Consider the following 22,527-nt stretch of genomic DNA (forward strand, 5'->3'; position numbering starts at 1 on the left):
TCATTGAATAGGAAAGGAAGATCAGAATCATTTTAACCATAAGACTCTCCAAGCTTTTCTCTTCTACTTCTTTAATGTATAAGCAAGTGGATTAATTACTGGAGGTTTCTGCAGTCACGTAGTCATTAAAAAATCTGTATATAGTTTAAAATTCACAATGTCAATGTCATTATAGAAGACTTCTGCTTCCAACTGTGATAACTCCATTCATAACTAACAATTTGTACATAACTTTTCATTTAAAAAAATCTTTTTTTTTTTTTTTTTATAGACAGGATCTCACTTTGTTGCCTAGCCAGGAGTGCAGTGGCATGATCATAGCTTACTGTAACCTCAAGGTCCTGGCTCAAGTGATTCTCCTGCCTCAACTCCCAAGTAGCTGGGACTACAGGCACATGCCACCACACCCAACTAATTTTTAAACTTTTTTCCAGAGATAGGGTCTTGCTATGTTTCCCAGGCTAGCCTCAAATTCCTGGCCTCAAGAGATCCTCCCACCTCAGCCTTCCAAAGCATTGGGATTATAAGCATGAACCACCATGTCCAGCAGGAAAATTATTAAAGTTTAGGAAAATATATGACAAGTGCACACAGCATATTGTTACTTTAAACCAAGTGACAAATGAAAAGGCCACCAAAGAGGAAAAAAAAAAAAAAACTGTATCTTATGGCTGGAAAACTGAAATCCTGATTAGAGGCAAAGAAAAACATTCAGTTTGTCCTAAGTCACTTACAGACTGTTATTGTTAACTTGCAACATACTGTTAAAGGTTGAACATTTCCCAGCTTCATTAGGAATGTATGATGACTGCATGCATATTATGTTGCTATTTGAATGCTTGGCTCCCTACACGCCTCTTATGCCTGCATGAATTTTTGTCAAAACCCAGAAATAACTGACCTAGTCCTAGCAGATCTTGCCAGATCAGGCTGGACTGAGTGACAAAATACCGACCACTAGATGGCAGAAAATTGATAGAATATCTTTTTTTCTTTTTCTTTTTTTGAGACGGAGTCTCCCTCTGTCGGCAGGCTGGAATGCAGTGGTGCAATCTTGACTCACTGCAACCTCTGCCTCCCAGGTTAAAGCGATTCTCCTGCCTCAGCCTCCTGAGTAGCTGGGAGTACAGGCATGCGCCACCACGCCCAGCTAATTTTTGTATTTTCAGTAGAGACGGGGTCTCACCACGTTGGCCAGGATGATCTCCATCTCCTGACCTTGGGATCTGCCCATCCTGGCCTCCCATAGTGCTGGGATTACAGACTTAAGTCACCACGCGGGGCCTGATATAGAATGTCTGTCTACTCCTCTCCTTATCTGGTCTAGCATTCACCAGAGCTCCCTTTGATCATGGCCCCATTCTGTCTCTGCAGCCAAAACCCCACTGCGGAGGAAGTCTTGTCCTGGTCTCAAAATTTTGACAAGATGATGAAGGCCCCAGCAGGAAGAAACCTTTTCAGAGAGTTCCTCCGAACAGAATACAGTGAAGAGAACCTACTTTTCTGGCTTGCCTGTGAAGACTTAAAGAAAGAGCAGAACAAAAAAGTAATCGAAGAAAAGGCTAGAATGATATATGAAGATTACATTTCTATACTATCACCAAAAGAGGTAAAAATCTGGAAAACATTGAGGTGGGCTTTCTAGGACCAAGGCTAACCCTCAAGGGATGGCTGTCCAGATTGGGTAGGGCATGGGATGTGGAGCGGGTAGAAGAACTCACTGGGTAGAGAATTCAGCTGCCATTGGAAGAATCTCCCTGGACACATGTTTGAAGGCTAGGGTTCCCCCCTACGCTTTGACTTATCTCTAGCTCACTTGTGTGGTAGTCCACTTGCTTTTCAGAACTAACACTAAAGAGCCTGCTTAAACACAATTTGCTGTGACAAACGAAAATGGAAAGAGAGAATTTATTTTAGGGTGGTATTTCCCAAAGCATAACCCCTAGATCACGTGAATGAGAATCACCTGGAGCATTTGTTTAAAAAACAAATTATTAAGGCCTAACCAGGACTTCTAAGTCTGAATTTATGGAAATAGGGCCCAGAAATCTGCACTTTTAACAAGTTTTCCACATACGTACTAGTTGGAAAACCTCTAGTATAGGGACTCCAAAAAAATCTGACATGTTTGTTGATGTTTATGATTGAATTTTTACAGAAATGAAAACTGAGCCTTGATGAACACTAATATTCTTAGGTGGGAAATGGAAATTATTTTACTTATTCTAGATTTTCTCTTATTGAAAGTGCAAGCTTCTTTCCCATTGCCAGAATGTAACAAATCAATAAGCAATACTTCTAGCAACCGAATAGCACTTTTCCATTGACTTTTTGAAACTTAATTTGTTCTTGAGAAATGTTCCAGTTAACAGAGTTAAAAGAATTTGGTGAAGGAGTGGTTAATAGTGTGACCAGGCCCTTGGAGCCCTGAGTGATGGAGCTCCAGAGGCCTTCAAAGCACTTAGAGAACATAGAGGTTCCTAGAATGTCTTCTCTTTTCCATCCCAGCCTCTTTTTGTCTTTTTTGTTTCTCCTAAATGACTGCTTTTTACCTTTGCATTTAAATGGCATACCCTCCCTTGTACACCTGAACATTTATGGGCTGTGGTCATATGTGCCTCCTCCAATACTTGGCGTGGTCCCAGGTTGCCTTACACTCCTTGCTTTGAGATTATAAAAGAAATTAGTGTCTATTTTATTAATCTCTAAGTTTGGAATGCTACATAAAGTATTTCACTTCTAATAATATATACAGTACCTAAGTTATTTAGATTTTTTTATTAGTTAGGTTAAAGTGCCATTGGTATTCCAGAGTGCCTGAGGACTACTGTCTGTACAAAATCAGAAAGCTTCTAGAATTAGATGCACAAAAGATTGATTTACTTTTTTATTTCCTGCAAGAACGTGAAAAATGTATTCATCAAAACAGGATGGGGAAAATTTAATAAATGTAATACAATGTGACATCAGTAATAAATGTGTAGCCTCAACACATTTGTTACTGATGTCACACTGCATTTCTAACACCAGCATAATTCTGCATCCTAAAACTACATTCTTCAGTATGTAGTTGAATTTTAGGATCTAAACAACTCATATTTTATCAATATAATAATTTTATGCTAATTTTTATTATTTTAAAGTTATTCCATATGGCAAATAAACCAGATGATCCAAATGTCCCCAACTATGTGCTTCTTTTGCCTATAATTATACAAAATGAGAGTCCTTGGGAAGACTATCTAGCCCATTTCTGCCCCCAAAGTATGTAAGATGTGACATCTTAAAGTGATAGTTGTCTAGATTACTTAGTCCATTCCTTTGTGCTATATTTGTATCATTTTAAAATGATGACTGTTCCATTCTTTTTCAGTGTTAGGAGAAAAAATAGTCTCAATACTATGTACATGTACTTCCCTTATGTTTACAGTTTCTGTTATTTAATGTTTGGTTTTTCATGTGAAACATTTTCTTATTATCCACACAGCCCCCTGATTTTCTGATGTCAGTGACTGATGGCACTTTGTAAAATATTTAATTTTTTCTCTTTAAGCCATGTTTAGAGTTACAATAGTGATTATTTAAATATCAACTAGTGGGTTTTCATTCTTTTTGCTAAAGTAATAGAGATTTGTTTCCATCTGATTTTTTTTTTTTTCTTTTGAGATGGAGTCTCACTGTGTCGCCCAGGCTGGAGTGCAGTGGTGCCATCTCAGTTCATTGCAACCTCCACCTCCTGGGTTCAAGCAATTCTCCTGCCTCAGCCTCCCAAGTAGATGGCATTACAGGCACTCTCCAACACACCTGGTTAATTCTTAAATTTTTAGTGGTGACAGGGTTTCACCGTGTTGGCCAGACTGGTCTCGAACTCCTGACCTCAAGTGACCTGCCTGCCTTGGCCTCCCAAAGTGCTGGGATTACAGATGTGAGCCACTGCACCCCGCCATTTTCATCTACTTTCTTTATTTTGAACAGAACTTTCACCAAAGTCACTAAAATCTCATTTCCTGATCAAGAATATGACTTTTCAGAATTACATATGCTAATATTTAGTGTTGTAACCATATTTATTCTCTCCTTTATGTTTCCTAATACCCATATTTTGGCCATTGCTCGTTCTTTATTATCCTCAAAATATCATAGAGAGGAAGAGACAGAGAGGTGAAATTCAAATTGTTACCCTTTTGCTGACTTGTAATTAACTCTTGATAGAGAATCTAAATTAATAGACCACTGAAGTGCCATTGTTTTGCCAGCTTATTTCTATGCATCAACATAGTAATTAGATTGGATTATTGTTTAACGGAAACAAAAAATAACCAAAAGTAGATATTTTCAGTTACAAAAGATCATTGTTAAAAAGCTTTGTTTTAAACCAAGGTATCATGTTCATTGACTGAACTCACTGATACACTCAGCGTGTGGCATGCACTTTCCAGCTATTCCAGAGCCCCTTCAATCTGTTATACCTCGCTGAACTTCCTATACAAAAAGTCATCCATTTCTAATCAGCCACAATACATTACTAACTTATGACATCAGGTTATCACTCTTCAAATTTTGTTTTCTAACATTGGAGAGAGCACATGTCAGATTGAGAGAGCCCTGATTATAGAGGAGTTAGAGCACTGGACTAGTATTCAGGTGCACGGGATTTTAATCCTGCCTTTGCCACAACCCAGTTGTGTGGCCTGGAATAAATCACTTCACTTCTCTGAGTCTTAACATTGAATTCGTTTACAAAAATAACAATAGAAATAAGCACAGAGACTAACAAACCAAATGCATAATGGCAACTAAAAGGCTATGAAGCTACTGAAAAGATGTGTCAGGCCATTCTGGCCTTTCTCCCTCTGAAATTCTATATATGTTTCTACTTATTCAGAGTATCTATGCTACTTCTTCATCCTCTCCACCTAATGGCATAGCTTATCCATAATGGTCCTCCTTCCTGCTGTCGCCACACTGAAACTCAGAATCTATTTAAACATAGTACTCAAAGTAGTTAATATATGAGTTCCTATTTCTCATTCTGGGGCTGAACAATCTGGGCTTTCTACCTCTGAAATTCTATATAAGTTTCTACTTATTCAGAATATTTTTAAAGAACACGAACATTTGAATCGCTATAAAATGGTAATGACTAAAAGTTGTCATGATTTTATTATTGAACAGAATGGCATTTTTCTTCATTAGACTTTTATTTTACCTTAATTTGATTGAATGTTGTGTTCCTTTTTGTTAAATGTAGGAAAAAACCTACATTTAAAAAAATTATGTATAGATAACTTTTTTCCTTAATGAAACTATTGAAGTCAATGTGCAAAAAATTACATTTCATTATTTTAAGAGCATGTTTTATGCATTTGTAATAATTTAAGCATTATGTTATAAAATATTTGCAATTAGGATATTTGCAATTAGAAGTTGATAGAACTTTTCTGTTCTTGGTATAGTTTACATTTTATGAAGTAAAAGCCCAAATTTAAAAAGAAAATCTAGAAATTTAAACAAGAAATACCCTTTGTTTAAAAAGTAAACTTTTAAGAAAGGATCTCTTCAAAGGGAAAACAAATGAAGATAATAAAGAGGCCTTGAAGCCTAATAGTAGACTTGCTACATGTAGCAGATTTTGGTGGCAGCTTATATTTATTATTGAAAAGATGTGTTAGGCCAATCTTGCATTGCTATAAAGAAATACCTGAAACTGGGTGATTTATAAAGAAAAGAGGTTTAATTGGCTCACAGTTCTGCAGGCTTCACAGGAAGCATGGTGCTGGCATCAGCTCAGCTTCTAGGGAGGACTAAGGAAGCTTATAATCATGGCAGAAGATGAAGCGGGAGCAAGCACATCACATATCCAAAGCAGGAGCAAGGGGCGGGGAGGTGCCACTCACCTTTAAATAACCAGATCTCACAAGAGTTCACTCACTACCACAAGGACAACACCGAGAAGATGGTGCTAAACCATTCATGGGAAATCCGCCTCTATGAACCAGTCATCTCCCAACAGACCCCATCTCCAACACTGGGTCACCATGCAATTAGGGTGGGAACAAACATCCAAACTATATCTAAAGACAAACCTAGCAAAATAAAGAACCTGAATAAAAAATATATTTAAAGGTTATCAACTGTAAACCGCACTAAGCTACTGAAGAAATAAATAATTATAAATCCTTCAACAAATATAAGACATTTATCTGAATTGAAGAAAACTATGGTCCAGTGATGTAGAAATCTGCCTAGTGATGACATTGTCACTACCAGGACTATAAACTGGATCTGTTACTTACATCTGTGGGCCACTTAGAAACTCACTTCAGTGCTCTGGAACCTCCATGTCCTAGTGTTATGAATGAAGGCATGGAGAAAGCTTAAAAACCCACCAAATCTATGATGTTCAAGCTCTGGAGAATGGTAATTTTAATAGTAGTATAAGTTTGCTTTTTCTGATTTTTCTAAATTCCCAGTTACTATCTGAGAGAAAAAAGTAATAGACCTATTTAAACACCAGAATTATCTAAAAAATAATGCTTGTGATAGACATGCAGATTCTGTGTGTGCATGTAGATGTATCTTCAAGTGAAAGTATGTGAATTTAGCACATTCAATGATTTAAGACAGATTTTCTAAACAGAACTCACTTCACTGTATTTTCCTAAATGTATTTCTTTACGCATGCATATTTCACTGAAAAAATATTAATTGACTATTTCCTATGAGCCAAGCACTGGGCTAGATGTTGGGGATATGATGATAAACAAGAGACACTGATTAATCCCTTAATGGAGTTTACATTTTAGGAAGACAGACAAATCTTGTTGAAACAAGTAACTGAAAACTGTGTTAGGGTGGATACTGAATTAGATGGAATAAGGTAGTCAGGTAAGGTCACTCCCAGAAGGTAAAATTCAAGTTGGTGCAAAAGCCAAACACATTGGGTTTGATCAAAGTGATGTAATAATTATGATCAATTATTATTAATTACTTTACATTGGTCTCATTATTGGCACAGTGGTCTTGCATATATTATTACAATCTTACTCTCACAACAATCTTTCAGCCACAACAGCTGCTACCACTTTACAGCAAAAGAAACTAATTTTGTTTTCTTTTTTTGAGACAGTCTTGCTCTTGTTGCCCATGCTGGAGTGCAGTGGCGCGATCTCGGCTCACTGCAACCTCCAACTCCCTGGTTCAAGCAATTTTCCTGCCTCAGCCTCCTGAGTAGCTGGGATTACAGGCATGTGCCACCACACCCAGCTAACTTTTGTATTTTTAGTAGAGGCAGGGTTTTACCATGTTGGTCAAAATGGTCTCGATCTCCTGACCTTGTGATCTGCCCACCTTGGCCTCCCAGAAACTGACTCTTAAAGAGGTAAAATGAATGTTTGAGGATGTTAGAAATATATCTGGTAGAGATAGAATGCAAGCCCAAGATCTTCTGATTCCAAATATGGTGCTTTTCCAACTACAACATGATGATTAGTTCTTCCATTGCCTAATATTTTCTTCATGATGTTACCACAGATCTCTATAAACCCAACCATAGAACTTCACACATGATGAGAAACAGCAACCTTAACCACAGGCCTGAACCCTGCCCTAGACCAGCAGGATCTAGTTTCCTATCATCTGGACACCACCAACAATATGACATCATGGTTTACCCTACCAATAATCTTTGTCCTAAGAGATAAATTCAAACAATTGGTCTATTTGCAATGTGTTAATTATTTTCAGTAGAAATAACAGCACAAAATAATATGTGACTAAATGTATACAAAGTAAAAATTGATAGGAGAATCATGCATTCTTTAGATTTATAAAATTTAACATAGGAATACCAAATTTAGTTCAAATTAAAAGCAGAAAAGAAAATTTCCAGTGGCAGATGTTATAATTGGTAAAATTTGATATGGATTTATAAAGGGAAAAAATTATTCCGAATTTTACTTGGAAAGAAATTCTAAATAAAGAAACTTCACTAACAGTAAAAATAAGATAGGGGAAAATGGAGAAAACATTTGGATGTGATACATGAAAAACATTGTTCAGGGAATTAAACAACATAAAGGAGGATTCTCTACAGAGAAAAAGACTTTCAGTGAAAATTCACTATTTTTGTATCATTATGCCAAAAATGTCCGTAGGATCAAATTTTCCCTTCCACCTCGATGACTAAAATAAAAAGGCAGGGTCAAAGTTGGTCTACTCCCTTTCAGCAATGATAAACTACCTTCGTATCCTCTTCAATGAACAGGAAATCGAGTAAGATTAACTAGGGTATATGACTCAGTTTAGGCCAGATTTTCCGAAGCCACGCTAACAGAATTTCTCTATCTTCATTCTCCTCGCTTTTCCTCCATGCTCTTGTTGAACACTTTGCTCTCATTACTTTTTGCTTGCAAGTCCCTTGCTTTTCTTCTTCCCTGTCTCCTGCTCCCTGTGGGAATGAATGCTTCCAAGTTCACCCAGACCTATTGCAAAGTCACATGTGTCTTTTTATAACTTCAGTTGCTATGTCTCAACATTGCCGGACTTTTCAGCACTGCTAAAACTCCCAGTTAAACACTGCCAAACCTATCATGCTGTCTTGTGTCCTGTCTCACAATAGTGGTGCTACTGTGCTATAAATTCTGTTATTGCTGTAATGTGCTCTTCCCTTTACACTACCTAGGTATGAGTCTATGTAGCCTGAGTTAGAGGAGACTTGCATTGCCCGAGGATAGCTCGTCTTGTCCTACTCAACTTTCTTTTCCCTTAGGATGAGTTCTATACAGGAAATTCCTCAGTCCCTCATGCAATGGAGCCCAGATAAGATGGCTTTATAAGCCATCCAGACACACCTGAATCCTAGGGTGACTGTTGCCCAGGCCCAACTGGGATCCACCACCAATACCTTGTATTATAGATGATCCACATTCTGAAGCACAAAGATGCCACAAGATGAAACAATAGATTGTTATCCCAATGGGGTTTATCCTTATTATTTGACCTCGCTACACTTCTTTTGACTGATCGACAGCTTTTTCAGACAAACCACCTGATTTTAAGGTAAATATTTTATTCTTTAAATAGAAATAACAAATGCATCTTTGTTATAGATTACTAAATCTTGAACTGTATGACTTTACAATATTTCACTACTGTTTTTAGCTTGCAAAAAATTAAAAATTAAACAATGAGGACATAAGACATTTAATAATTTGTTATTTCATCTGTCTTAAGATAATTAATATGATTCTATCCACTGAGAAGAAACTTTTACACTATATTTAATGATACTATTATTTAAGAAGTAAATGACCCTCTTTTCTTAATCACTAATGTAAGGTTTCCTGCTCCATTGAAACCAAAAGTTCTCTCAAGTTTGAAAGGAAGCACCATTTCTAAAAACAGAGGAGTGTGTTTGTTAAGAATTTACCTTACCACAACATGATGTTTCAGAATAAGATAAATCAGTTTAAACTCCAGTGTCAACATTTCCCTCTGGCATATAAACACAAAAATATATTTTTAGATAAAATAAAAACCTTGGGGAAAAATATTCTGTACTTTTAAAAATTACTTTGTACTTGATAGTGACCTCATGTGGTAATAACAAAAAATGAAAACTGAACAATTCATTTCCAGAACATTTTTATTTTTATAGAATTCCCAACAAAGACAAATGTGTAGTTCAGCCAAGTCATGTTTTCAGACTTGTTTCAATAATACTGCAGGTTCAGATAATTGCAATAAAGCAATTATCACAATAAAGCAAATTGCACAAATATTTTGGATTCCCAATACATATGAAAGATATGCTTATACTATACTGTAGCCATAGTATAAACAATACTTAGCAATAGCATAGCAACAGCAGCATGTCTTAAAAATCTGCATACCTTAATTTTAAAATATCTTATTGGTAGAAACTGCTAACAATCATCTGAGCCTTTAGAGAGTCAATCTTTTTGCTGGTGGAGGGAGGGTTTCCCTTTGACATTGATGGCTGCTGACTCATCAGGGTGGTAGTTGCTGAAGGTTGGGGTGGCTGTGGCAATTTATTCACATAAGACAATAATGAATTTTGCCACACCGACTGACTTCCTTTCATAAAAGAGTTCTCTGTAGCATGTAATGCTGTTTGGTAGCATTTTACCCAAAATAGAACTTCTTTCAAAATAGGAGTCAATCCTCTCAAACCCTGCTGCTGCTTTATCAACTAAGTTTATGTAATCTAAATCCTTTGTTGTCATTTCAACAATGTTTGCAGCATCTTCACCAGGAATAGATTTCATCTCAAGAAATCATCTTTGCTCATCCATAGGAAGCAAGTCCCGATTCTTTAAAGAAGTCCTCAGGCTCCACTTCTAATTCTAGTTCTATTACTATTTCTGCCACATCTGCAGTTAGTTCCTCCAGGGAAGTCTTAAACTCCTCAAAATCATCCAGGAGCATTGGAATCAACTTTTTCTAAATTCCTGTTAATGTTGATATTTTGACCACCTTCAATGAATCACAAATATACTTAATGAAAACAATGGTGAATTATTTCCAGAAGGTTTTTCATTTGCTTTGCCTAGATCCATCAGAGGAATCACTATCCATGGCAGCAATAGTCTTATGAAATGTATTTCTTAAATAATATTTTAAGTTGAAATTACTTCTTGATCCATGGGCTGCAGAATGGATGTTGTGTTAGCAGGCATGAAAACAATACTAACTTCCTTGTACCTCTTCATCAAAGCTCTTGGATGACTAGGAGCATTGTCAATGAGCAGTAAAACTTGAAAAGGAATCTTTTTCTTCTTTGAGCAGTAGGGCTCGATGGTGGGCTTAAAATAGCCAGTAAGCCATGCTTTAAACAGATGTGCTGTCATCTAGGCTTTGTTGTTCCTGTAGCAGGAGCAGCTACGAGAAACAGCTCCCAAACACCAAATGGAGGAGGAATAGGTCTTTATTACAGCTGGGAGCTGAGGAATAATTTGTCCAAATTCAGCTCATCTAACAAAGGAAGGTTCTGTCTTTATTTAGGCTTATACTTTAGATATTACACGTGGAAGAACCTTACTTAGGTTTACAGCCTTAGAAATCACATATGAAAAGGGATTCGGTTTACAGCTTCAGGAATCACCTCTGAAAAGGGTTTCGGTTTACAGCTTCAGGAATCATATATGAAAGGGTTTCGGTTTACAGTTTTAGGGCTCATATGTGAAAGGTTTCGGGTTTGATCTTGTTTTAAGTAAAAACGGTGTCTTCCGGAGAGTTTCCCTAAGACCAAGCCTGCCACCTACAGGAAGGTGAATCAGGAGGCGCCAATCAGCCTTTTCTTCTATTAAAATGCAGTGTCGCAGTCAAAAGGGAAGTTGATCCCAGATGCCTGGGTCTCCTTCCTCAGTTCCATTTATAGTTCCCAGGCAGAGTAGATTTAGCATAATTCTTAAGGGCCCCAGGATTTTTAGAATGGTAAATAAGCATTCATTTCTGTTTAAAGTTACCAGCTATATTAGTCCTTGAATCTTTGAAATCAGGCATTGACCTCTCTCTAGCTTTCAAAGTCCTAGATAGCATCTTCTTCCAATATAAGGCTGTCTATATTGAAAACCTGTTGTTTAGTGTAGCCACCTCCATCAATTATCTTAGCTAGATCTTCTGAATAAATTACTTCAGCTTCTACATCAGCCATTTGCTGCTTCACCTTGAGCTTTTGTGTTATGGAGATGACTTCTTTCCCTGAACCTCATGAACCAGCCTCTGCAAGCTTCAAACTTTTCTTACAAAGCTTCCTTACTTCTCTCAGTCTTCACAGAATTGAAGAGTTAGGACTTTGCTCTGGATTAGGCTTTGGTTTAATGGAATGTTGTGACTTGTTTGATCTTCTGTCCAGACCACTCAGACTTTTTACATTCCAGCAACAGGCTGTTTTGTTTTCTTATTCATGTGTTCACTGGAGTAGCACTTTTAATTTTGAGAACATTTCCTTTGCATTCACAACTTGGCTGACTTTCAAAAGAGGCCCAGTTTTTGGCCAGTCCCAGCTTTTGACATGCCTTCCTCACTAAGTTTAACTAACCATTTCTGGCTTTTTATTTAATGTGAGAGATGTGTGAATCCTCCTTTCACTTAAACACTTAGAGGCTACTGGCAGGTTATTAATTGGCCTAATTTCAATACTGTTGTCTCTTGGGAAATAGGGAGGTCTGAGGAGAGGGAGAAAGATGTGGGGATGGCAGGTCAGTGGAACAGTCTGTATACACAACATAATCATCATTAAGAATTGATTAAGTCTTATACGGGTATGGTTCATGGCCTCCTAAAACAATTACAAGAGTAACATCAAAGATTACTGATCACAGATCACCTTTAAATATATAATAATGATGAAAACTTTGAAATATTGTGAGAACTACTAAATGTGACACAGAGACACAAAGTAAGCACATGCTATTGGAAAAATGGTGCCAGTCGACTTGCTTGACACAGGATCGTCACAAGCCTTCAATTGTAACAAATGCAGTATCTGTGAAAAACGATAAAGGGAAGTGCAGTAAAATGAGGTGTCCCTGTATCAGTTGGTCTGGCTAAACCACAGAAATGTAGTCTGGATTATCATCTAACAAATCTAGTAGCCATCACTGGGTGTAGCAATCAACCCAATTCCACATGGTCTGTAGAGCTCAGGAATTTGGGGACACTGGATGGAATATGAGGAGCTTCAATAAGAGATTGTCTTTCTTCCCAGACTTAGTCCAAACAGTGATGGGAAAAGAAGCCAGAACTAAAAGGCATTTGCAGAATGCTTATGACGTGTTTAAATATAAATATGGAAGGTTTGTATCTGAATATATTGTGAAATAACACTATGGATCACAAGTCCTATTCCTTGCTAAATAGTGAGGATTGAGGAAAACCGGACTGAGAGTGGTTGTTTGCCACTTTGGGGTTTGTTCTAATATGGTATTTCAGGGCAGGGCTTTAGTTCTGTTCCTACAACCATGCCCTTACTGCCAAGTATTTTTTCCCATTTCCCTTTCCAACATGTTTTACCAGTTCCAAGAGGATTTGCATTTAGTGAGGAAGGGGAAACATCCTAAATCGCTGCAGAACTTAATTTCTGTACACTTTTCAAATAACACTTTATTGATTTTAATGGTTATTCTGCATTCCTATTTCTGTTTCTCCTCTCAAAGATTTCACTCCAAACAATTGATCTGCTTCATCATTAGTAGAGGTGTTTGGATGTATAAGGATGTTTGCTAGTCCCTGCCAGGTAGACGTAAGACATGAAGCACATTTGCTCACTGCATGCCCTGCCACACTCTTGGTTTCCTACTTTTGACACAGTAGGAGTTGTTGAGATATGAAACTATTTGGAATTGGCATTTTATATGCATGTCAATTTTTGCCATGGAACTCTTTTCTGCCAGTAGATTTTTATCTTTTTATCAATATTGCCAACCTCTGCCAACCACAGAATAGGAGAAGGTGAATTCATATTCTGGCTAGGAAATTTCTGGTACTTCAACCATGATTAGAAATTGTTAAAAACTCCTGAATGAATGCATAAAACTATAAATCCAAGTAAGCTATCTGTAAACTAAATTTCTGGTTTAAAAGAATTAATTGTATTTTTTTGTTGTTTATTTAATGCAAATTTTGATGGAGAAAAGTATATAAGGTTGTGTAGTCTGAAAAGATGAACTCAAGACTTTCAGTTGTTGGGTTTACTCTTTAAAGTTTCTGTAAGATGTCACAAACCTACAGTTACTTAATAGAGGTCTTTTGAAAAAAATATTATTTAATGTATTTGCTCTTGTTTCTTTTTAGGTCAGTCTTGATTCTCGAGTTAGAGAGGTGATCAATAGAAATCTTTTGGATCCTAATCCTCACATGTATGAAGATGCCCAACTTCAGATATATACTTTAATGCACAGAGATTCTTTTCCAAGGTTTTTGAACTCTCAAATTTATAAGTCATTTGTTGAAAGTACTGCTGGCTCTTCTTCTGAATCTTAATTTTCATTTTGAAACAATCATTTTGGAGGGCTGAGATGGGAAATAAAAGTAGTTAAATAACATCAGACACTGAGTTCCTGGAGAACTACAGTTTAGCATTCCTCAGGCTACTGTGAAAACACAACCATTATGGTCTTTGTCTCCATTTTTATCAAGGTTATCCATGGCTAAGTTTGGAGAAAATACCACACAGAACAATGAATTGCCAAATTGTTTGTTTTATTCAACACTCATTCTACTTGCAAGCGAAGTGTATTTGTAGTCCTACGAACAGTCTCCTAGTGTATCTCCAGAGACTGCATGTGCAAAGTAAAACTGCTTCCTTTGCCACGTAGTTGTTGTAATATTTAATCCAATAGCATAACTTATATCTGTATTTAAGGACTTTTGTGCAATATGGTCTTAAGAAATAATTGCCAAAAAATTGGCCATGGTTTGCATTTTTTAACATAATCTAAGACAAAAAAAAAAAGCAATTTTTACGATGTTAACAATGGTATTCAACATTCTATATACTGTGTTTAGTACGCTAATTTTGAAACCAATATTTCTGTACATGAAAAAGAGCTATTTATCTCTGTTTGTTGGAAAATCCTAATAGGGATTTCTCTGGTTGTTCACTGCCAAAACTGTGGCATTTTCATTACAGGAGAGTTTGCTATGCTAAAAACAAAAACAAAACAAAAACAGAAAAAAAAAGGAAGAAGAAAAGAAAAAAGCACAAAACAATTTGAAGATATCCTATCTCAATGACAAATCAAAGAGTGATATTGCTTTTAATTGTAACAGAAGAAAATGAATTTATGTATATATCAGATGTCCAATACTGTAATTAATTTATTAAAGACTGGCTCTCCAGTTTTAAAATGGTTGTGTAAAGTTATGTACTTCAGCAAGAAAAAAATAATAAGCTTGATAACTTAGTTTTGGAATATAAAGGAAAGGATTTAATAAAGGAATGCCTACATGTAGCACTGTAAAACATTTTGATGAATACCATCTGTCCCGTGGCATATTTTACTTTAAAGTGAAATCCAATGAAAAGCTAAGTTTTTTACCAGAAAAAGTTTTATAAGGGTTAAAAAGAAGATTCTCTACTTCAGACCTTAACTGTTTTCACATAATATCTTAAGGATGACATTTTAAAGATGTTTAAAGCAAACTATTAATTTTCATCCATCATTAAAAGGCAGTACAGTGCTCAGATCTTCCAGCTGCCATATTATTTTTTATAAGTACACTAAATCTTTATGACAAAACACCTGCCTGACATTGTCATGTACTTCTGACCTTAAAGAAAATATTCTGTCATGCACAAAAGTGATAATTAAAATAATCAGTGTCATATTTATATCAAAGTGTTACATTTGAATATTAATATCCCCTGAAGACTATTTTTTTAATATTAAACTGAATGAATATAATACTGAGTAACCTAAAATGAAAGTTTTAAAAAGATTTATATCCACTGAGAACACTGGCCTTATATTAAGGATGATATTACAGTTACAGGTTTTCTTTGTCATTTTTTTAACTACCTCTCATTTTTTAATTTATTAAACATATTTTTTAAAAAATAAGTTTGGGGGTTTCTTCTTAAATTTATTTTACTTGAAAGGTTGGCATCGTAAGTTTCTTTTTCCATAAACTTAAAACATTTCAAAAATTGTTTTTCTAAGCAAGTATGATTTTCTAATTTATACAGAATTCAGGAGACATGAATAAAAGGGCTATTATCTATTCCCTATGCAAATATTTTAACTGTTGCAGTGTTTGACAAAATGAGATTTTTAAAAAATTGCAGAGTAGAAAACAAAATATTCTGTTTACACTGGCGTTGCTGACTATCCTACCATATTCAGCACTTTTAAATACGTTATTTATGAAAATGTAGTTAAAAATGCAAGATAGAAAATATTTATAATAATCATTTCTTTTAACAAATGCTTGTGTTTTCTGAAAGTGTTAGTGTGTTAAGACATATTTTATTCATGTCATTTAAATACTATTTGACTAAGTTTTCAGTAATATGTTGAAAAAGATAGCTATGAAGATGTTTACAAAAACTCATATTTTTTCCTAGAGTAAAGAAAAACCTAAAATAATCATCACTTCTATTGTGAAGTTCTATTGTTCCTAAATTATTTAATTTTTTCTTGCTTAGAATTGAGTTTATTATGCTACTATGATATATACACATGTACGGTGTAGTATCATGTTTATGTCTGTGTTTGAGGCACAATAAATTGGTGCACATGACTAGAAAATATGTAATATACTGTGACACAGTGCATGCATCAATCTTTTTAAATGTAGACTTTATATTCTTGTTGTTACTATATATGATGGTGACCTGCTAGTCATAAGTTATCTTTATAAGATACTTTGGACTATTAGATGAATTGTCTGTTTGACAATACCTTTAATATTTTACCAAATGTAAAAGATAAGGGCCCTTATAAAGAGTCCTCATCTCTAACCTGGGCATTTGTAGAACACAGATTTTAAAGTTGGTATATCCTTTTGAAACCTGAGTAGGAAGTTGTGTTCAGAAAGATTCCAACCCCGATTTACACATCAGATATTGATAACCATGCTATGTGAGCATTTCTGTGCTAAACTCATATTTTTGGGTGAAGGGAGGGTTTCTCATTTCAGAGTATGTCTGTATATTTGAAACTCTACTAATTTTCTAAGTATGATATAATTTCTTCTGTTTAAGTTACAGAGCTATTATAAATAAAAAAGCCTTCAACTGGTGTCTATGCTACCATTCCAAGAGCACAATATTTGTTTTATTAGAATTTGAGTTTTCCTAGTGAGTAAATTCCTCCCTGGGGAAAATCAGCACTTTAAAAGGGACATTTTGTGTTTCTGATTGCCAAGGTGTCTTGGTATACTGTTAGAATTTGCTGATGCACACAGAATGAGATTAATGCACTTTCTACAGTGCCTAACTTTAGATGTATAAAAGAAAGAAAGTAGAGGATATAGATTATGTATACATAAATAAATTGGAGATCCAGATTTCTTCAGAGATTGAGCTTGTACATAAATCACACCAGTAATGGATGGATGGCACATCTTTACTCGGGCTGTTATGTTATCCAAAGGTAGTATAGATGCTCTGACAGTGTTAGAGTGTGCACATGAACAACAAGAGCGAAACACAACTTTGATAACGAAGTGATGAAATGCAAAAGTCAAGACCATAATGTTATCTCATTTTTTTGAAATTTTAAAATATGTACATAGAATGACCAGCTCTGATAAGTGGTCATAGTGCATGGGGTGTTTATTAGTATCCTTTAATGCTGCCTAGGTTCTGACTTACCGATGAAATATGTATGGTTTATTTACCTGATAGTTCAGTTTTGCCAAAGGACTATATGGATAAGTGAAAAATGTTTATTAGGAGCAAAAATACACTTTCATCCCATTAAGCTGATTTAAAATAATGCCGGATTGTTACTTTTGAGTTTATGCATTTTTCTATGCTTTTAACTTATACTTTTAAAAATCATATTGTAATTGTGACAAATTATTTTTCCAAAAACTACCAATTATTGGATGCTTTGGTGTCAAAATGTAAAGAGAAAAAATTCAAAATACAATCAAAAAGTCAAAAAATGAAATGTATTTGAAAACCACCTACATTTCTTGGCCAGGCACAGTGACTCAAGCCTGTAATCCCAGCACTTTGGGAGGCTGAGGGTGGATCACTTGAGCTCAGGAGTTCAAGACCAACCTGGCCAACATGGTGAAACCCCGACTCTACTGAAAATACAAAAATTAGCCAGGTGTAGTGGTGGATACCTTTAATCACAGCTAAGGCAGGAGAATTGCTTGAACCCAGGAGGCAGAGGTTGCAGTGAGATGAGATCATGCCACTGCACTCTAGCCTTGGCAACAGAGCAAGACTCCATATCAAAAATAATAATAATAATTGTTTTTTAAGTCTTAAAGAGACAGGAAATGCCTATAGATAGAAGTCTATCAAACATGTAATTTGAATACTTTGGGCTTGATACATTGAAAAATTATTTTGAAAGATGGTAAAGATATTTCCAAAAAATATTTTTGCCTATCTATTTACACTGACAGTTTATGACCATAATTTTCTAAGTATATTTTTCAAGCATGTATTTTTGTGTTTTCCATCTTCAAATTTCTAATATAAAATGTTTTGCTCTCCTGTGAAAACAATATCCAATCTGCAAAAATTTTAGTAATTCTTCACTTGCTACAACTGCAAATATTTATCAATAAAACTGATAACCTAAAACTTGCTTCAGATTTTCTCTGCAATGCTTAAAATATCCTTGTAACACAAGACAGTGCATAATGACAAGTATTAGTTCTAAATACCTAGATTTGATTTCTTTATAAGTATTTTTAAAATTATTACTCTTAGAGATATAGTCCTCTTCAGCCCCAAGTGACATCTTTTCAGATGAATTCAAGGGGATGTTCAAGACACTGACTCTAGTGAAAACACTACAGAAGGCAAAATGCTGCCCTAACTGATAGAAGGTCCCAGTTTGGGAACTGATTTTATTCCTATGACAAAGTTCTAAGATGACTAGGGAAAAGGAACACTATCAAACATTGATGACAATAACCAAATATAATATTTTTAAATATGTCATATGTGCAATGTGAAATTCATTCTTACCTCATTATTTCTCATATTAAATCTCATTTCAGAAATTTCAGAATTTCAAAACTGCTGACTGATACCTAACTGCTATTACTACCTTACAGCTTTTAAACAGTTAATAAAGATTTTAGAATAATAAACAGATTGTGTTTCTGTCCTAAGCTTGGATGCATTTTCTTTCTAAAGATCTAGCTCTTACTGCTGTATTAAAGGAATGCCACATACAATACTTACTAGTGGAAATGTATGTCCACAGATTCACTTTAGGAGCATAGTGTAAAAACATCAGGAACTGAAAACTGCAAATTTGATTTCAAGTTACATTTCTGTGTCATGTGACTTTTGGCAAATCATTTATCTTCTCTGAGTTCATTTCCTTACCTGCAAATGACAAATAAAACAATTCTCAGGATGGCTATGAGCATTAAATAAAACAAACAAAAAGAATAAAGTGTAACATACATGATTATTTTATCAAAGTTCTTCCACTCAATAATTGTTATTTTATGCTTGTATTAAATGTCATTTTAGGCCAGGCACAGTGGCTCATGCCTGTAATCCCAGCACTTTCGGAGGCAGAGGCAGGCAGATCACCTGAGGTCAGGAGTTTGAGACCTCTGAAACTCTGTCTTTACTAAAAAAAAAAAAAAAAAAAAACAAACATTAGCTGGGCTTTGTGTCTGTAATCCTGGCAACTCAGGAGGCTGAAGCAGGAGAATCACTTGAAGCCGGGAGGCAGAGGCTGCAGTGAGATCACACCATTGCACTCCAGCCTGGGCGACAAGAGTGAGACTCCATCTCAAAAAAAAAAAAAAAAAAAAAGCCATTATTTAATGCACTTTCCCCTATTTTTTCCCAAAACATACCTTAAACATCTGATTTAGCTGTTCATCAAAGCAATCATATTTTAAGCTGGAATACTATAGCTCAATAATGTGATCCCAAATCACTACTTTCAATTCACCATCACCTCAAATCTATTGAAATGTTTCTTTCAATGACATAGATAGATAGATAGATAGACAGACAGACAGACAGATAGTAGGTTATAGTTTAAATGAATAATTTGAAAATTTTGTTTCCAACGGAAATAAAACAACATTCCCAAGGACAGAAATAATATCAAGTTTTTGCTAAATATATAAATGAGGTATAGGGCTAAGACTAATTTATAAGAGATTGACAATTAGAAAACACTCTTTACACTCTTTTTACTATTAAGGCAGTATGATTTTCTTTAACAATTTTACAATGAAAACAAAAACTTAATAAAAGCTGGTAATGAGCTGGGCACTGTAGCTCATGCTTATAATCCCAGCACTTTGGGAGGCTAGGGCAGGAGGATAACTTGAGCTCAGGAGTTCCAGACCTGTCTATGCAACAAAGTGAGACCCTGACTCTAAGAAAAATAAAATGTTTAAAATAAAAATAAAAATTAAAATAGTAATGTGTCCATTAAACCTCGTATTTTAGAGTTTTAGATTTACAGAAAAACTGCAAATAGAGAGGTCCCATACCTATGGGACATCTGTCAAAATTAATGAACCAATATTGATCATTAAGATTTCCTTAGTTTTTAACCTAATGTCCTTTTTCTGTCCCAGGATCCTATTCATGATACCACATTACATTTAGTTGTCATGTTTCCTTCGGCTTCTCTTGGCTGTGACAGTTTCTGAAATTTTCCTTGTTTTTGATGACCGTTTTGAGAAATAAACTGGTATTTGTAGAATGTTCCTCTGTGGGGATTTGTCTGATGTTTTTCTCGTGAGTAGACACAGGTTTTTGGTTTTCTGGAAGAACACAAAGGTAAAGTGCCGTGCTTATCATATGATATCAAAAAGTGCATGCCCCATCATGAGGACTCCTCTTAGCTGTGAAAGTTTCTCAAACTGCAGGCTACTCTTAACTATTGATGTTAACTTTGATCACTTAGCTGAGATAGGATCCATTGTGTTGCTCGACTGAAAAGTAATACATTTTTAAAGAGATTACATTGAAGGTAAATTTTCTGGACATGTACACTGAGCTGAACAAATTCTAAGCAGATTCCTCAACACTAATGCTAGGTTCTACTAGGTGACTACTAATAAATGCTATAAAGAAAATACAGTGAAGTGGAAAAATAAAAGTCCAAAAGTCTTAGCCTGAATATTCACCTAATAGAGGTGAAAGTGAATTTTTCCCTTGAACAGATAGCATAATTAATTACAATAATCCTCTACATACTTTGGATATTAAAGATGTTAGTCTTACTAATTGTGATAAGAAGTAATTTAAATTTAAACTAACCATTTTGCTTAGTGCATTTCTGTATTACCTTCCACTAATCAATGAACACTGAATACTGAAATAATGTAAAAGATCTATTTCCAGCCAGCTTTAACCGATTTGTCATAAATCTTGTATGTGATTTTTAAATGTTTGCTAAATATTAAAAAGAATTTCAATGTGTTCGGTTTTGTAAAATTACATATCGAATGTGTATAATTTTTTACTACCATGTTCATTATACTTAATAATCTATATCCACATATTGTACTCCACCAATATTTATTAGTGGACAATAAAGAAGTTTTGAATGCATGAATACAACTTAAGAGGCACGACACTGGTGTTATTTTGCAATGCCAGAATAACAGTGGGTACTCATAAATTGAATAGATAATCCAGATTATGCTTCCTCCAATTTAAGTTTTTCTGGTTTTTTTATTCCCCCTTCCTAGAATCAATTTTATCTTTTTACCTATGTACAATAATATACTTCTGGAAAATGCTAGAATTTTCACCATGTAATAGAATTTTAGCATGACAATAATGTAAAAAAATTCAGAAGTCTCAAACTAGGTATCTTTCTTTGAGTTTTCAAAGTAAATCAAAATACAGCTGTTTTCATTTTACTATATTGTGGAAACCTATGGATGTTATTGTAAAAGGCACATGCATTACACTGACTTACTTAAAATGTTTTGAATTAATAAAGTCAACAATGTATCCTTAGAAAGTTACTGTTTCCTCATTGGTATAACACTACAGGAATAAATGGTACACTTTTGTGTGTTACCTAAATTGCTTATGCACTTGGGGGAAGATAAATTCTGGCTAGATTCTTTACATTGTTCTATAAGGTTTTAATTAATAAAATTTTGCAACTTTCATAAATAAAATATATCTTGAAATCACTTATGTTCTGAGAATTCAACTGAGAGATTTATCATGTTGAGTTCAAGTGATTAAATAAATTCAAGTTGAGTTCAGCCTCAGGAAACAACTGTTCTAATAGAGATAAAAACATCCTCATCAGCCCTGTTCTATCCTCAGATCAGGATTAAAATAAAATGAGTTTCAGCAGCAGAACAATTTTATAAAGTTGTGTAGCTTGAATACACAAAGCAAAATGAACTCAGGTAATTAGTTGGAGCTTTTAAGTAGCAAAAAACTATTTTTGCTTCCTGTTGTTTGAAGAATCATTTCATTCTTCCACTCACTCTGCATTTGTATGTCGTGCTGAGAGATGAAAAGAGAGACAAGGCAAACGTATTTGTAAGAATTTTGTCCTTAACCTCGAGTTTCGATTAGATGACCTAGGGATATTTTAACCTTGATAAGAGTTCCCATTTTTTACCATTTTATTTTTTAGAATAAATTAGAATTTAAGTTCTTCCACTATATCATCTCTCTCAACAGTGAAATGCCACTTAGTAGACGCTGCCCAAATCAGGTAGTGGCAGTTCCCAGATTCAGCGTTTAGCCCTTGCATTCCCGGGACTGTCCTGGTTGTGTTTATTCCATTATATCTATTTCTCTGTTGAGCTGTGAACAGATATTTTGAAAACTGCAAAGCACTGTGCCAATAAATG

General features: G+C 35.1%; 1 protein-coding gene across 1 annotated transcript in view; it reads left to right on the forward strand.

Moving 5' to 3' along the window:
• Positions 1 to 21,671, forward strand: part of RGS17 (regulator of G protein signaling 17) — a 129,070-nt gene extending 107,399 nt beyond the window's left edge. Inside the window, exons 4-5 of the mRNA XM_021670025.2 lie at positions 1,375 to 1,609; positions 13,819 to 21,671. Coding sequence (XP_021525700.1) covers positions 1,375 to 1,609; positions 13,819 to 14,007 — 424 coding nt within the window. The 3' untranslated portion in view covers positions 14,008 to 21,671. The remainder of the gene's footprint in view (positions 1 to 1,374; positions 1,610 to 13,818) is intronic.
• Positions 21,672 to 22,527: the final 856 nt, after the last annotated feature.

The sequence above is a fragment of the Aotus nancymaae genome, unplaced genomic scaffold (genome assembly GCF_030222135.1).
Source record: "Aotus nancymaae isolate 86718 unplaced genomic scaffold, 86718_ANA_hifiasm-v0.15.2.pri h1tg000040l, whole genome shotgun sequence".
Taxonomy (NCBI): domain Eukaryota; kingdom Metazoa; phylum Chordata; class Mammalia; order Primates; family Aotidae; genus Aotus; species Aotus nancymaae.